General features: G+C 39.1%; 2 protein-coding genes across 2 annotated transcripts; one reads left to right on the top strand and one right to left on the bottom strand.

The window, feature by feature from the left end:
- Positions 1-5: 5 nt before the first annotated feature.
- Positions 6-10,563, top strand: CSUI_000188 (protein memo1). The gene is made up of 14 exons (XM_068060422.1): positions 6-169; positions 623-758; positions 1,072-1,146; positions 1,779-1,897; positions 2,477-2,627; positions 3,677-3,744; positions 4,211-4,242; positions 4,746-4,792; positions 5,922-6,012; positions 6,995-7,043; positions 7,499-7,592; positions 7,931-7,979; positions 8,633-8,704; positions 9,141-10,563. The coding sequence occupies exons 1-14, from the start codon at positions 100-102 to the stop codon at positions 9,228-9,230; spliced, it is 1,143 nt and encodes a 380-aa protein (XP_067927601.1). The 5' UTR covers positions 6-99; the 3' UTR covers positions 9,231-10,563.
- On the bottom strand, positions 9,561-15,666 carry CSUI_000189 (mitochondrial import inner membrane translocase tim44; the record flags this gene model as incomplete). The annotated part of the gene is made up of 3 exons (XM_068060423.1): positions 9,561-13,775; positions 14,204-14,433; positions 15,555-15,666. Coding segments are annotated over 3 exons (384 nt in total), but the record flags the coding sequence as incomplete, so codon positions are not given.
- Positions 15,667-16,138: the final 472 nt, after the last annotated feature.

Below are 16,138 nucleotides of genomic sequence, written 5' to 3' on the forward strand. Positions count from 1 at the left end.
GAGGAGGAAGAAGAAGAGCAAGACAAGAGAAGAAGTAGAGGGAAGAAGAAAGACAGACAGTTTCGGTTCTCATCTGAGAGGGAAGAAAAAGACAAAAGAATGAGAAAGGAAGGAGGCATGAAGAAAGCACGAGAGGCTTCGCATGCAGGCACCTGGTACAGTAGCAATCGTGAGTCCCCACCCCCCTCACTGGAGACATATTAATGCATATACATATACATATATATATCTATGTATATATCTATGTATGTATGTGGATTTATGCGTATGTACATACCTATGTGCATGTCTGTGTATGTATGTGCCTATGTAGATGTATGTACAGGTATATATATGTAGATGTATATGTATGTTTCTGTATGTGGCTGTCTGTCTGTATATGCATGCATCTTCACATACAGTGTACTCCACGCAAACGACATAGGTATCCGTGAAGGAAAGAAAGAAAGAGAATGCCTGGATGTATAGACAGGCTGATGTATGTATGTGTGGAGATATCTCTATGTAGGAGGACATAAGAAGATCTAGATAGAAATGTGTTGAGATCTTTCTACATGCAACCCAGAAGAAATTTCTTTTCGATGCTTCTTTTGCTTTTTCTATGTCTTTTTGTGTTTCCCAGCAAGAGACCTCGATCATTTCTTTCGAGAATGTTTAGATAAAGCGAAGAAGCAATCGACAGATAATGAAGAAGAAACAGAAGAAGAAGAAAAGAAGAAGAAGAAAAAGAGCGGGAGAGTCTTTGCCCTCATATGCCCGTAAGCCAAGAAAGAAAGAAAGAAACACATTTTATGTATCTCTTTGTCTATGTCTCTCTCTCCCACTCCACTCTCCGTCTTCCTCTTCTACTCTCGTCTCAGTCCTTCTCTATCCTCTCTCCGCTTCTCAACGTTTCTCACTCTTTCTTTCTTTCTATCTTTTCTCCTTTCTTCTTTCTTGGTTTGGATGTCTGCCTGCCTGTGCGTGTGTGTTCCTGTCCTTATTCTTTTTCGGCTTTTTCTTCCGTCTTTCTTTTTCATCTCTTTCTTTTCTTCTTTCCTATTTCTTCTGTGTATGTGCGATATGTGCTAGACATGCAGGGTATTCCTACTGCGGCCAAACTGCCGCTTACGCATGGGCGAAGATCCACCGACCAAACGCCAACATGTACACACGCACATCTACACATCTATCTCTCTATCTTTATCTATCTTCAGTCTATCTAGACCCCTCTTCTCTCTTCTTTTCTTTGTCTACTATCTCTACCTATCTATCTATCTACCTATCTATCTATTTCCTTTTTCTCCCTTCTTCTCTCTATTTATCAATCTATCTATCTTGAATCTATCTTAAATCTATCTCCTTCTTCTCTCTTCTTCTTCGTTTAATTCTCTGTGGAAAGAATGGAGAATGCTTGGGAGCTATAATCTCCATTCTCTGTTACAGATAGATAGAATAAACATAGATAGATAGGTAGATAGGTAGATTAAAGATAGAGAGAGAGAGAGGAAAGAAGGAAGAATGTGGTCGAGGCTGATACGCGTGTGTCTCCCTAGAAAGGTGTACAGACATGTATATGAAAGGCCAAAGATGGAGACTTCTTCTTCTCTGTTCTTTTCTTCTTTCTTTTTGTTTGATTTGAGAGTTTACTTCCTTTCTCATTCTATCCCCCTGACTAAGTCAAAAAGATTCACTCAATACCCCCCCTCCATTCCTCTTCTTTCTTTCCTTTCTTCTTCTCCTCTCCTTCTTTTCATCCTTTTCTTTCTTTCTATCTGTCTGTCTTCTTCTAATTTAAGTCGGCGTGTGTTTGTCTTAGGGCCGTCGCATTATGTATATCTGACTGCATGCGCTCTCCCTTCATCTTCGCTAGACTCCTACCTCACACCCTACGGAAAAATCCCTCTGGATCAACAAGGTAACCCAGCCCATTCACACTCTAATTACCTATCTACCTATCTATCTATCTACCTATCTATCTATCTTTAATCTCTCTCTAATTTAGATCTCTGTTCATCTTTATTCTGTCTATCTAAATGTCTTCCATATATCCTTTGCTTCAGGATTTCCTCTTCCACTTCTTCTTCTTCTCTTCTCACGTGGCTCTCTATCATGTCTGTATTTTCTCTCTCTGCTGATAAAATAGCTAGCTAGCTAGCTAGCTACCTAGCTCATATCGACTTCAGCTCAATAGTATCGAGTGTGTTGTGTTTTGGTTTGGAGGGCATGCATACTCTGCTTGGTTTTCGATACAGGAGAATTTAGATAGACATATAGCTAGCTAAAGATAGATAGCTAGCTAGATTAAAGATAGACAAATAGATAGATAGACTTCACGGAGAACATACAGACCCGAGAGAAACAAGAAGAAGGGCATTCAATCATACACCTATACCCACATACATACATATCTATCTCTCTGTCTCTGTCTGGATATCTTGTTCTCTGTCTTTCTTTTCTCTCTTTTTCTCTTCTCTTGTTTCTCTCTTTCTCTTAGTAATGAAAAGTTTACGCGAGAAGAGTGAAGAAGAAGAAGGTGAAGAGGGAGGGAGGGGTCTATTCTTTGAGACTCTATCAATCGAAGATGACGAGGCGGAGCACTCGATAGAAATGCAGCTACCCTTTCTTCATTATATTCTCCTCCAAAAGTAAGACAGACCTCCTCCTCCTCTCTCTCTCTCTTCTTCTTCTTCGTCTATGCCTTGCTTTCTTCTCTCGTTCAACACTTTCAAGCTTCCTCTTCTCTCTCTCTCTCCACCCCCTGCTAGGGGTGTACTCGATCCTCTTCGTCTCTTGGAGTGTCTAGACATGCAGATATACTACACGATAGATACAGGTGTATGTGTATGTACTTCTATATGTATAGAACTATATATATACTGCATATGAAGGCTTGTATCTATCCAGGTATCTTTATACATCTACATATATTCAGATAGATAGATAGATAGATAAATACATGGTTGCTTCTACTTAGATATGTTTTTCTCCCTCTCTCTCTGTATGTAGAGAAGCCTGCAAGGGGGTCCGACCATACTTTTCTGCAGGGGTCTTATGTAGACATGTTCTGTAGGATCTATCTGGAGATGCATATCGTCTCATCTATCTCTATCTTCATGATATATCTATATATATACACATATATCATGAAGACAGATATATATATATATATATCTATGTATATACGTATATATGTCAGCAGTAGAACACCTTACCTTGTCATTCTGTATCTCTAGTTAGATATATGACAATGTACGACTTTTTCTCTTTCCTCTTCTTCTTTCTGTCTCGGCTTATATCCGGAGAAGGCAGAGGTCATTTCCTTTTCCTTCTCTTTCTTCTTCAGCAGATACATGTCTTCTTGCTTCTTGTCTCTCCCCTTCTTCTTTTTCTCGGCTGTCTCAACAATGTAGATATATCTTCTTCTTTTGAAAGCACTTGCATGACGTCTTCCTTTCTTTCATTCATTCCTTCTTTCTAAGGCAGGCATAGCGTAGAGAAGAAGAGATTCTTTTCTGTCTTTCCTTTTTTCTTTTGCTTCTTTCTTTCTTTCTTTCCTTTTTTTCTTTTTTGTTTCTTTCCGTGAAGACTTTTGTTTCTTTCTTTTCTTCTTCTATCACATCTTTCTGTCCTCGTGTGAGGTGGATGTGTATCTGTCGTTCTGTTTGATGTATGTGGTCTTGGGGTGTATGTACAGCTCAGCAAAGTTTACTCTTGTCCCTATTGTGGTTGGAGATCTCCGTCCGTCTTCTCATCGACGTCTAGGTAAGGGAAAGAACATCGAGAATAGCGGGCTGCTTGGATCGATCTTTTTCGATCGATCTCTCTATCTTCAATCTGTCTTCTTCTTCTTCTTTCTCTTTTTGTTTGAGGTGTATATACTCTTCCCCTTTTTTGAGAGTCTTCATTCTTCTTTATCGTTCCCATCATTATTATGGCGCATGTCTTAGGGTTTAAGAGGCGTAGGATTGATCGGCTGCTTCTTATGCAGGAGATCTCACAGACTAAACACACACCCCGACCGAATAAATAAATGAATACAGTCTCTTCTTCCCCTTCTTCTTTTTCTTCTTCTCCTTCTTCTTCTTCTTCTCCTTCTTCTTCTTCACCACTGCCGCGTCATCGTCAGCATGGCTATCGTCGTCGTCGTTGTTTTATTTCACTTTTCGTACACTTCCTCCTCTTCTTTTCTTTATCTCTCTCCTGACTTTCTTTCTTTCTTTCTTTTTAGCTCGACTTCTCCTTCCTTATCTTTCGAGTGAGGTACGTTAACTTGGCCCGTAAAGAAAGGCAGATAGAAACAGTTAGAGATACATATTTAGAGAGAGATAGTCATTTTCTGTTGATATGTCTTATAGATATGTCTCTGTAGAATCTGTTTAGACGTCTATACACCATTTCTCTCTCTCTCTCCCTGTCTCTTTCTGTCTCTCGAGTTCTGTCTCTTTGTATCTTCTTTTGTCTGAATCTACAGACAAGGTCTCCTTTTCTCTCTTCTTCCTTTCTGTCCTTCTCTTGCTTCTTCTCTACAGTAGTTTGTGTATTACCCTTCGTGTGAATCTGTATTGTATCTCTCACTCGTGTTGACATGGATCATGTCTCTTCTGTCTTCTTCTTTCTCTTCTTTTCTTTCTCCTTCTTAACAGTATCGACGTGTGAGTTCGATGAGAATCTCTACAGCTCCTCCCTTTCTTTTCTTCTTTCTTAGTAGCTCTTTCTGTCTGTCTGTTTGTCTTTCTCTGCTTTCTGTTTATCTTTCTTCTCAGGAGAATTTCTTCGTGTTTTCTTCAGACTTCTGTCACTGGGGGAAAAGGTAAAAAAGAAAAAGACACACACGCACAAATGCACACCAAAAGAAAGAGACAGAGAGAAAGAGACAGACAGACAGAGAGAAAGAAAGAAAGAGATTGAAGATGGGTAGATTCGAGTAGATGGGAAGATAGGAAGACGTTCTTTTCTCTTCTTTTGGTTTTTTCTGCTTTTTCTCTTTCTCTCTTTCTCTCACTTGTTGGCTGGCACGTCAACCACATTTTCATTCAGTATGAAATAGATTGGATGATGTAGATGTACTTATCTTTCATTCTCTGCGTCTTTCTGTCTTTCTCACTCTTTCTTTCTTTTTCACTTTTATTTTCTCTCCTTATGCATCGATTTGGCGCGTCGCTGTGGAGATAGATCACTCCAAGGTCACCTCCCATCGCATGCATAGACACACATACACATTCCTACGTTCACTTATATACGTATACGAATATCTACATACACAGGCATACACGTTCCTACCTATGTATACATGATAAGTAGATTGCATGTATATATGCGTGTATGTATATACGCGTAGATTGATACTGTAGAGTAGGTGTATGTACACCGGGCAGTGGAGGTGTAGGTAATAAGTAAGGTTGGGTATGCATATATATAAATATGTATGTTTATATATCTACGTATATGTATATGTATGTGTGGCTCGAGGTTTGTTTTGTTTCGTTCGTTCTATCGCTTCTTTTTTGAATGCTTGGATGGGGAGGGGGGTGGAGTACCGATGAGTATCGATGATAGACATCTAGCTAGCTAGCTAGCCCTTCATGGGGTATAATTGCTAGCCCCAGAATGACAGAGTTTAATCTTCTTTCTTCGTTTCTCTTTCTTAGTTACAAATTCCTTCTCTCTTTCTTTCTTTCTTTCTTTGTTTCTTTCTTTCTCTCTTCTTCATTTCTTATTTTCTGTCTTTCTTTCTTGGTAACCTCATGATATCTGTATGTCTATTTTTCTCTCTCTCTCTCACCTCCCTTTCCTTTCCTTCCTCGCGCAGTTTTCGCATGCCTCCTCCTCCTCCTTCTCCTTCTCCGTCTTTTCTTCTTTTTGCGTGTCTTACGCCGTTCGTTTTCTCTTTGCTTTTTTGAGCCGTCTTGTTTGTTTTGTATCTTACTTACGTAATGTAGGTTTAGGTATACCTATCTCCCTTCTTCTTCTTCTTCCGGCGAAGGCACAAATGACCATGAGGAAGTTCGGCCCATTTATGAGCGCATCGAGGTAATTAAGAAAAAGAAAAAGAAAGAAAGAGAGGAGAAAGTCTATCTATCTATCTATCTGTTTCATCTATTCTTTATTGCTCTCAAAGAAAGAAGAGAGAAGAGCGATAAGAATGATAGAAATCTCGCATGGGAGGATGCTCATTCAGAGACAAAGAAGTCTCACAAAAAGAACAAGAAGAAGAAGAAGAGACCAACTAGAGAAGAAAAGACTCGCCTTCTCCAAACGCTTTATCCATCGATCTTTCATGTACCTACTACCTTCAACTCTTATATGTCTATTCTATCTACCTGCCTATCTCGCTTCTTTTCATCTATCTATCTAGCTATCCTGTCTATCTATCTTTAATCTATCTCTTTGTATTCTGTCTTTCCATCTCTAGTTTGTCTCTTCATCTATCTGAATGAAGTGCATGCATGATGTGTGTGGTCGTATAAGAATGATAAGATAGTAGAGATCCATCCTTCTTGTTTCTTTTCTTTTCTTTCGTCAGCCTTGTGTGTTTCTTCGTCGGTTTTCCTTCTTTATGTGTCTTTCTATTGGTAGAGGTGGGGTGTATGTACACACGACGGCACCTTGCCTTTCTTCCTTTCTCTGGATTGTGAAGAGAAAAGAAAAAAAGAGAAAATAAAACACATAAGTAAGCGGAGAAAGAAAAGGATGGAGATGAAGATCAAGAAGAAGGAAAGCTAAGACAGACAGACAGACAGGCAGAGAGAGATAGGCTTTGTTGCTTCTCATGTTTGACATTTGGAAGAGATTTCTCCTCTTTCTCTATCCATCCACCCTCACTCTTCTTCTCTTCTCTCTTTATCTTGATCTTCATCTTCTCTTTCTCTTTATTCTTATCTCTTTCTCTTTTCTATCTTGATCTTCTTTCTCTCTTCATTTTGAATCTGCTCCTTACCTCGTCGTTTGTTTCTAACTTTCGTTTCTCTTTCTGTCTTTCTTTCTTTCTTTCGTGATACCTTGTCTCCCGTAGATTCTGGATAAGGAAGCAGCCTCCTTGATCGTGAAGAAAGATACACAAGGTAGGATTTACAGCGAAGCAGGAAGAAAGAAAGAAAAAGAAAGAAAGAAAGGAAGGAAAGAGTGACGAGAAAAGGAAGGTTATTTGTTTCGAAATTATCTACCCGTTCTCAGGGAAGTCGGGTGTACATACACCTCAGGATTCCCTTGATAAGGGCGACTCGATCGATCAGCGGAAGAAACGTTATTCTCTCTTGTGAATTGGAGCATGTAGAAGGGGACAAAGGGACACTTCTTTTTTCTTCTCTCTCTCTTTCTTTTCAAAAAGCTTGTTTATCTTCCTGGAATTTAAGAGGAGAGAGGTTGCTCTTCCTCTTCTCTTCATACTCGACTTAGTAGTATAGATGAACAGAATAAACACAATGTGAAAGAAGAGAAAGAAGAAGAAGAAGAAAGAAGCTTCTTTGTGAAGGCGGCTTATTCTTCTTCTTTTTCTTCTGATATGTCTTGTATTCAGATAGTGCATGCAATCTGAAATACGATACATCAACTTGTATATCTACATGTGTATATACATCTATAGCTATGTTGTCCACTTATACAACTTACAAGTAAGTAGTGGTTTCTACTCTCCTTGAGAAACCTTAAGGCGCTTTTCTGGACAGCCTTATCTATCTGAAAGGAGAAATGGAAGTTTCTTCTTCTTCTTCTCCTTTCTTCTTTTTCTCTCTTTTCCTTTCTTCCTCTTTGTTTTCTTCTCGTGGCAGTGTGTGTGGATGATCTCTTGGGTATGTATGTGCTTCTCTTTCCTCGTTCGAAGGCTTTCAAGACTACTATGAAAGGACCCGCAATACAATCTGCGGACATAACCCTATCTCCGTCTTTCTTCATGTACGTACGCTTTCTTTCGATCTTTCTCACTCTTTCTTTCCTTCTTGCGTTCACTTAGAGAGAGAAGAGCAAAGAAGCATCCGGCTCTAGCGTTCTTCTCCCAGTCCGTCAGCTATTCTTTCTCTCTTTCTTTCTCTTTCTTTCATAAGACATCGATTTATGAGAGATAGATGGAAGATACACAGAATCTAGCGAGATCTCCTACGTACGCTTGTGTGTACATACAGTCTAGATATATGTCTATGCAGATGACTAGACGTAGAGAAGGAGAGACAGAAGGAAGAATCTCGTCATCTCTCTCTCTCTTTACTGATTTATTTCTCTATCTTTCCGCCTCTTTGTCTGTCTTCTGACTCGGGTGCCTCATATTTTTCTTTAGACGAGTTTTCTCTTCTTTCGTCTTCTTTTCTATTCCTTCTCATTCTTTCTTTCTTCTTTCTCTCTTTCTCACTTATTCTGCTTTGTGCTTCTAGCTAAATCTCCGCCTTTCTTCAATTGCTTCTCTTCAGTTATCCTATCTATTGGAGGGCCTATCTATCTATCTAAAGTCTATCTATCTTTAGTCTATCTATCTATCTATCTAAAGTCTATCTATCTATCTATCTTTAGCCTGTTTTATCTCCAAATATATCTTTACCTATCTGTCTATCTATCTATCTATCTTTAGTCTATCTTTGATCTATCTCTCTCTCGATCTATTTATGTGTAGAATACGTGTCTTTCGCCTTCTTCTTCCTCTTCTTGTGTTGGTTTGGTACAGATGCTGTCAGAGAGTTCTTCTTCTTCTTCGTCATCCTTAGATTTTGCCGTTGAGTTTCTTCACTACAGCCAGGTATGTACACCGCACATCTATATCAATATCTACACAGGCGAGAAATAGATAGATTAAAGTTAGATTAAAGATAGATTTCAGATAGATCTATGTATGTGTATGTATCAATGTGTGTATCAGTCAATCTATCTATTTAGGGCGCCCGTGTCTCTGTTTGCATGTGAGTGGAGCCATAGAGTATTTATGACTATCTATGTATGTATATGTATAAGTATATATGTATGTATGTGCATGCATGAATATGTATGTATATGTGTATGTATAAGTATATATGTATGTATGTGCATGTACGAATATGTATGTATATGTACGTGCTGAATCTATCTATCTTTAATCTATCTTTAATCTATCTTTAATATATCTATCTTCAGTCTATCTATCTATCTATATTTTTCGTTCTTTCTTTCTTTCCTTCTTTTTGTATTTCTGTGTGTAGTCGTCTCAGGTAGTCGATGCTTCTTCTTCCTCGGTATCTTACGCAGCCTTCTCCGCTACTCTCTCTCAGTCAAAATCTAACGAGAATTAAGAAGAAGGAAATTAACGACAAAGACATGAAGATAGATAGATAGACAGATGTATTACTTAGATGAAAGATAGATAGATAGATAGATTAAAGACACATAGAGACTGGGGTGTATGGGCCTCTCATCCTTGTCGAAGAGAGAGAAGGAGGAGATAGGGAGGGAGAACTCGATGCAAGTCTGATAGATCTCGCCATTAGATCTAACATTAAAGAGCATTCTTTCTTTCTCTCTCTCTTTTCACACAACAAGAAAAGAAAGAAAGAAAAAACGAAGAAGAAGAAAACGTTACAAGAATGATGACGGTGACGAGAAAGTTGAAGAAAAGAAAAAGAAGAAGAAGAAACCCAATGTAAGAAGGAGACAGAGAGAGAGAAGGAGAGGTAGAGGAGACAGCATTGTCCTTCTTCTTTTTCTTTGTATCACGATTCCTTTCTTTCTTTGTATGTGTCGGTCGTTTCTTCTTCTTCTTCCTCTTCTGAAAGAATGAATGAATGGCGAGTGATCGAAGGAAAAAGAAGAAGCAGAGAAAGAGCAAGAAGAACTATGAGGTGACACGGAGAGATGATAGAGATAGATATCTATCTAGAGAGATAGATAGATAGATCGATAAAGAGAGAGAGAGAGAGATATCTGGGAAGTCGTCAACATCTCTTTCTTCTTCTTTTTCTTCCGAGGACGACGATGAGTAGAGATAGATAGACAATAATAGGAATAAGAATGGGAGAATTAGAATAAGGAGGTCTCTGAAGGAGTTTGAGAAGAGAAGGAATTACGGCGACCCCACCCAAGTTATGCTCGTCTTTAGTCTACCTTCTTCTTCTTCACCCCTCCTCCTCCTCCTCCCTCCTTTCTTCTTCTTCTTCTTTCTCTTTTTGACTTCACCCACTCCTCGTGATTCTCTTTCTTGTTGATAGCTTCTAGTGTCTCTTGCTCTTCTTCTTTTTGTCGTCGTCTGTCTTGAGTTCCTAAAGAGCAGTCGTGGGGTGAAGCGCCTTGTCCCTCTTTCGAAAAGAAGAAGAAGAAACACTCTTCTTCTCCTTCTTCTTCTTGTCCTTCGTGCTTCTTCTTTTCTCTTTTATCTTCTCTTTTTTCTTCCTTGACTTCTCAAATCAGCATGTTCTTTTTTGTGCCTATCAGTCTCTCTCTCTTTCTTTCTCTCTCTTTCTCAGTCAATCTCTATAGACCACAATAAGGGAGCTATCATACGTGAAACTCTCCACTATTTTCTTCTTCCTCTTCTTGGGAGGAAACATAATAGAATAGAATGATAGAAGGAGCAACCTGCCTGTCTCAATACCCACACCATTCATTCTTCGTATTCTTCTTATTCAGCCAGCCAAGCTGTTTCATCTTTCTCGAGAATCGATCTAGCTAGCTTGTATCGATGTCCGATCTGTTATCTCTAATCTCTCCTTAATCTATCGATCTATTTGTAGTCTAATAGCTGTCTATTTATGTTGTTGGATCGACCTTTAACCTATCTATCTATCTTTAATCTATCTATAATCTATCTATATATCTGTCTCAAATCTGTCTTTCTTTAATCTAGCCCTCTGTATGTGTGTCTTCGTGTCTTCTGGATGGAGAGTTCGAATGTATAGAGGCGAAGGGAAGATTCGATGGCAACGACTCCAACTAATACACAGATAGAGAGACACACAGAGACATAGATAAAAAGATAGACTAAAAGATACATACACTAAAGACACATAAAGAGATAGATAGATTACAGAGAGCTATAAATAGATCAAAGATAGATTGAACATAGATAGATCCAGTCGGATAGATATAGATCTACGTTGGTAATAGATAGATACGAAAACAAGGGATAATAGGCACATATAGAGCATTCTATCTTCTTCTTTCTGTCTCTCTCGGATTTTTCCTCTTTTTCTTCTCTTGCAAGAAAAGGAGAAATTCCATGCAGAGGAGAGACTTCTTTTAGAACTAGCGCCCTTCTCATCATAATAGTATTAAGTGATAGGAGTGAGGCAAGCAAATCAAAGCAACAACTTGAAAGAAAAAGGAAGAAAGATATACAATATTATCTACATCTATCTATAGCCATAGCTATACCTACCTGATACACCTATCTATCTCTATATGTGTAGATAGATAGATAGGTGCGTGCTTGCATGCATGCATGCCCCTCTATCTACCTCGACAGATAGAGGGGCATTCTAGATAAAAGAAGAGAAGAAGACAGGCAATGCATCGAGATACATATAGCCCCCCGATGACTGGTAAAGAGAGAGAGAAATAGAGAGATAGCTAGATAGATAAAGATAGAGAGATAGTAGATAGCTAGGTAGATAGGTCGATAGATCAATTAGATCGAAATCTGTCAGTTACGAAAAAAGAAAAAAGAACCGAGGGAAGAAGAAGAAATGCCGATGAGGTGAATGAAGAAAATCGAAGAAAAGAAAGAAAGGATTAGGTCAGGAGGGGTGTCACACAAGCAGGTCCAGTCCCCTCATACATCTGGCAAAGACACGCATGCAAACCGAAGCAACCGAAGCACTTCCTTTTAAGCTAGGCTAAGCTAAGCCAAGAAGAAGAAAAAGAAGAATAGCTCTTGCCGAAACAGAAAAGAAAGAAAGAAGTGAATAAATCGGTAGATAGAAGGGAAATCGATAGACAGTAGATAGATCAAGAGAGAAACGGACTACTTGCACAGAAATAGAGAAAGAACAAGAATTGAGAAGAGGGGGGAGGAGGAAGAGCGCCTACACTTCTTTCTCTTCTTCATGAAAATGATGATAGGAGAAAGAACGAATCGGTAGATCTCTCTCTCTTTGTCTACCTTTGATCTAAATAGGATACAAAGATTCACAAGCTAGATAATGAAAGACGAACGACTATTCAAATAGAAATAAAAGAAAGTACACATACATATACATCCATATATACATATGCTTAGAAAGAAAGGAACAGGAACCCGAAGGTGAGAAGAGAGAGAGAGAAGGGGAGTGAAGATCGACCAAAGAGTGAGAAAAAAAACGCGAGAAAAGAAAGAAAGAAAGAAAGAACGAACATGGAAGCAAAGAAGGAGAAGACGATCTTTGGCTTCTTCTCTTATTGAGAAGAAAAAGAACAACTAAAAGGCCCGAACCCCATCCACATCAACTGTCTATACACCTCGAGGTGTATCATCTACAAAAATAAAAGAAGGGAACCGAAAGGCCTTCAGACTGACTAGAAGAGAGAGGAAAGATAAAATGACTGTACATACACTTGAAAAATCCAAACAGAAAAAAGAATTTCATGCAAAAAGAACACACACTCTACCATCTACCTTTCTTGCCTTCTTCAACGCGGGAAGCTACCACACGGAGATCTATCTATCTATCTTTAATCTTTCTTTTTTCTTCTTTTACTTCATTCTTCTTTTGCATGCACCTCCCTCTCTTTTACTTGAGGAAAAGCATTCCTCTTTCCTCCTCTTCAACTCATAAAACTCCAAAGACAATCGAACTTCACAAAACAAGAAGAAGAAGAAGAAAAGAACGAGAAGAAGAGGGAGGAAAAAACCTCTCTCCTCTCCACCTACACACACGCCACATACAAGACACATATACATACATATATATAGATATATATATATATATATAGATACGTATAGATGTCTATATGTGTCTATACGGATATAAGAGATTGAGACGCCGGTAGCATATTTGCACCCCTATAGACAGACAGAAAAATATACAGATAGACAGATCGACCTAAGATAGATAGATAAAGAGATAAAGACATAGATAGATAGATCTATCTGCCTTTATATGAATAGATTAAAGATAGAGAAATGGCGAAATACATTCGATTAGATGAAGAGAAAGATCTATTGGGTCGTTTTGTTTGCTTCTCTATTAGGGTGTTCTTCTCCCCTCATGTATTCTGTCTTGGCTTCTTTTTCTTTCTTCTTTTCGCTATCCCCGCCAGAAGAAGACGGATTTCTCAAGATTGCTGAAAAGACTTCGATCTCTCTAGAGACGTGTAAGAAAAAGAAAAGAAGCGAAAAGGAGAGAGAAGAGAGAGAGAGGGAATAAATGAATAAATAGAGTTGCTCCGTCCATCAGAGAAGGGGAAGGAAGGAAGTCTTTCTCATTCGCTCTCTTTCTCTCTCCTTATTATGACTCGAGGGAAATTTAGACTTTCCAGTCGAGTGTTTCTTTTTATCTTTTCTTCTTCTTCGTGGAGTTTAAAAGCTTTTCTTCTTTTTCTTTTCTTGTCACTTTTTCGTTTGATGTGTCTTTCTTCTTCTTTTTGGTCTTTTCACAATTCATTCTCCATTGAAATCTCCATCACACACATCGCACTGCGCCTGCCGCCAACCCACCCCTCTCTTCTTCTTCTTCTCTCCCTGTACGTTTCATCTGTTTCTTGTTCTCTCCTTTCAGACACTTTGATACTCGATGAATGAAGAAGAGGAAGGAAAATCTTACAGAGAGAGGAAGGAGAAGAGAAGATAGAGAGACAGGTATCTAGTAGAGAGAGACAGAGATAGATTACAAGAAGGCTTCGCTGCCAACGATCGCTATTTCTCGAATCTGTAGACATACAAAGTAGACACACACCAAGCCAGACAAGAAGAGACAGGCAATCAACACTCACTATAGATACAAGATGGATGGCTAGTTGAATAGCTAGCTAGCAAAGAAAGATAGAAATCCAGGCTTCACGGTAATCTCCACATACACTCAAGAAAGCGCGATCAGACACGTAAACTACCCTACCTCCGTAGATCTATAGAGAGACAGATCGCCATAAAGAGATAGATAGATAGATAGATAGATAGATTAAACATAGATAGATAGATAAAGATAGATAGATAGATAGATTAAACATAGATAGATAGATACAGATAGATAGACAGAAGATAGACTGGAAAAAACTAGGGAGAGAGGTGAAGATAGCTACAGTGAAGCTGGAAGAAAGATGAAGAAGAAGATTTGCTGTGAGTTTTGTTTGAGCGTACCATCCAGGGGTATAGAAGTCCTTCTGTTTCAGGCCGTGGATGTTTGGAGATAGCTATAGAATAAACCACTCGACGGATATCATCGATTCTCCCTTCAACAACTCGATTGTCGATCTCCGATCTTAAGCAATTGATTTGCTGGCATGTGAACGTATAGATAAACCACGGGGCATCTTCAGAGAGTGGAGAGCCTCCTGCACCGCCACCAAGAGACGAACTTCTTCGAGCACCTGAGAAGAACACGAGAAAGGAAAGACATTTCTTTGGCAACCGAGAAGAAAAGATAGTGAAGAAGCATAGATGGAGTGTACATACACCCGAATATGGCAGGTAGGTTCATTCTGAAGAAATGGAGTGTATATACACCAGGATGTACAAGAGAGGATCCAACAGGTGGAGTGTATGTACAGCTGAGTCTTAAAGAAGATAGGACCAAAGACGCGAGTGTCTATACACCCCGAATATGAGAAGATGATCTAGTGTAAGTCCTCAACTCTTCTCTTTTCCCTAATTGCCTGCGTGTTTCTTCTTTCTTTCTTTCTCTTTACTTTTAGCTAGCTTAGCAGAAACCGAAGAGCTCTCACTACATCGAGAGTTGACGGAGATAAGCAACTATCCCATATTCCATGTAGGGGATCTTTCCCTCTCCTATGCTTGTGACTTCTCGATCGGCTGCATCTTTCTTCGTAAATAAACCGGTATACTCAGACAAAGATTCGAAAAGAAAAACAAGAAAAGAAGAAAAAGAAGAAGAGATGGAAGTCTCCAACAGAAGAACGACAGAAAATGAAGAAGAAAGAAAGATGAAGAAGAGGAAAAAGAAGAAGAAAAGGACTTCAAGAGAAACACGGGAAGCTCTCTGTACCAACTGGCTCGCTCCATTATTCCAATACAGAAAGAAACAGTGGAAGAGAGAAAGTAAGAAAGAAAGACACATGATAAGCTAGGTCTACGAGAGACGAACAACGGAATCCTTCTGCACTGCTGCTGTGGACGAGACGAAGAAGAAACTAATGAAGAAAGAAAGAAAGAAAGAAAGAAAGAGTGAGAGTGAGAAAGAAAGAAAGAAAAAGCAGAGAAGAAAGTGAGACTACAGACATGATTAGCATAGCATGTCTAGTGTGTTTAGCAAGTCACACTCGACTCTGGTACTGGTGTACATACACCTGAGCAGCAGACGTTTTTCTCTTCTTTCTTTGTTTCTCTTTCTGCTCCATTCTTTCTTTCTTTCTCTCTCTTGTTCTTTGCACCCTCTTGAGTTTCTGTAGTGTCTTTCATCGGGAGAAGAAGAGCCATTCCTTTCTTTCTTGCTTCTTCTTCTTCTTTTCGTGCTTCTCTTTCGCCTTCTTACCAACTAATTCAACGTGGCCTAGATGAAGGATCTCACTATCTAAACAAACTTTTTGAACTTTCCTCTCGAGTATCGACGCTCTCAACGCCGCAAAGGCTCCCTCGCCACAATGCTAAACGAAAAGAAGAAAGAAAAGAAAAGAACTCTTTCCTTTGTTGTGCCCGGTAGTTTGTCGCTTGGAGATGATAGGAAGAATAGAAAGAAAAGCACATGCATGCATGCAATGAATGCACTACACACACTATGCCTACCCAACCCTCCGTCACATGCACCTTTTTCATACAGACATAAAGAGACTAAACATAGATAGAAAGATTCAAGAAATATAAAAGATAGATAGACAGATAGATAGAAAGGCCAAAGATAGAAACATAGACAGATTAAAGATAGATAGAGGGATTGAAGACAAATCGATAGATAGAGACATTGAAGATAGATAGAAAGGAGAGAGGACAGACCGGAGCTATCTTTCACTCTATCTCTTACTTTATCTGCCTACCCATATGTATCTACGTACATGAATCTAAATCCCTACCTCTCTGCTGATCAACTGACTGCGTGCTTGTCTATCTATCTTTAATCTA

Source organism: Cystoisospora suis, assembly GCF_002600585.1.
Source record: "Cystoisospora suis strain Wien I chromosome Unknown contig_88, whole genome shotgun sequence".
NCBI classification, from domain to species: Eukaryota; Apicomplexa; class Conoidasida; order Eucoccidiorida; family Sarcocystidae; genus Cystoisospora; species Cystoisospora suis.

Bases quoted from the DNA above. Each gene is read 5' to 3' on its own strand.
- CSUI_000188 (XM_068060422.1), top strand. From the start codon at position 100: ATGAGAAAGGAAGGAGGCATGAAGAAAGCACGAGAGGCTTCGCATGCA. The intron at 170-622 runs GTGAGTCCCCAC...TGTGTTTCCCAG, and splicing joins CACCTGGTACAGTAGCAATC to CAAGAGACCTCGATCATTTC. The intron at 4,243-4,745 runs GTACGTTAACTT...CTTTCTTCTCAG, and splicing joins TTCCTTATCTTTCGAGTGAG to GAGAATTTCTTCGTGTTTTC.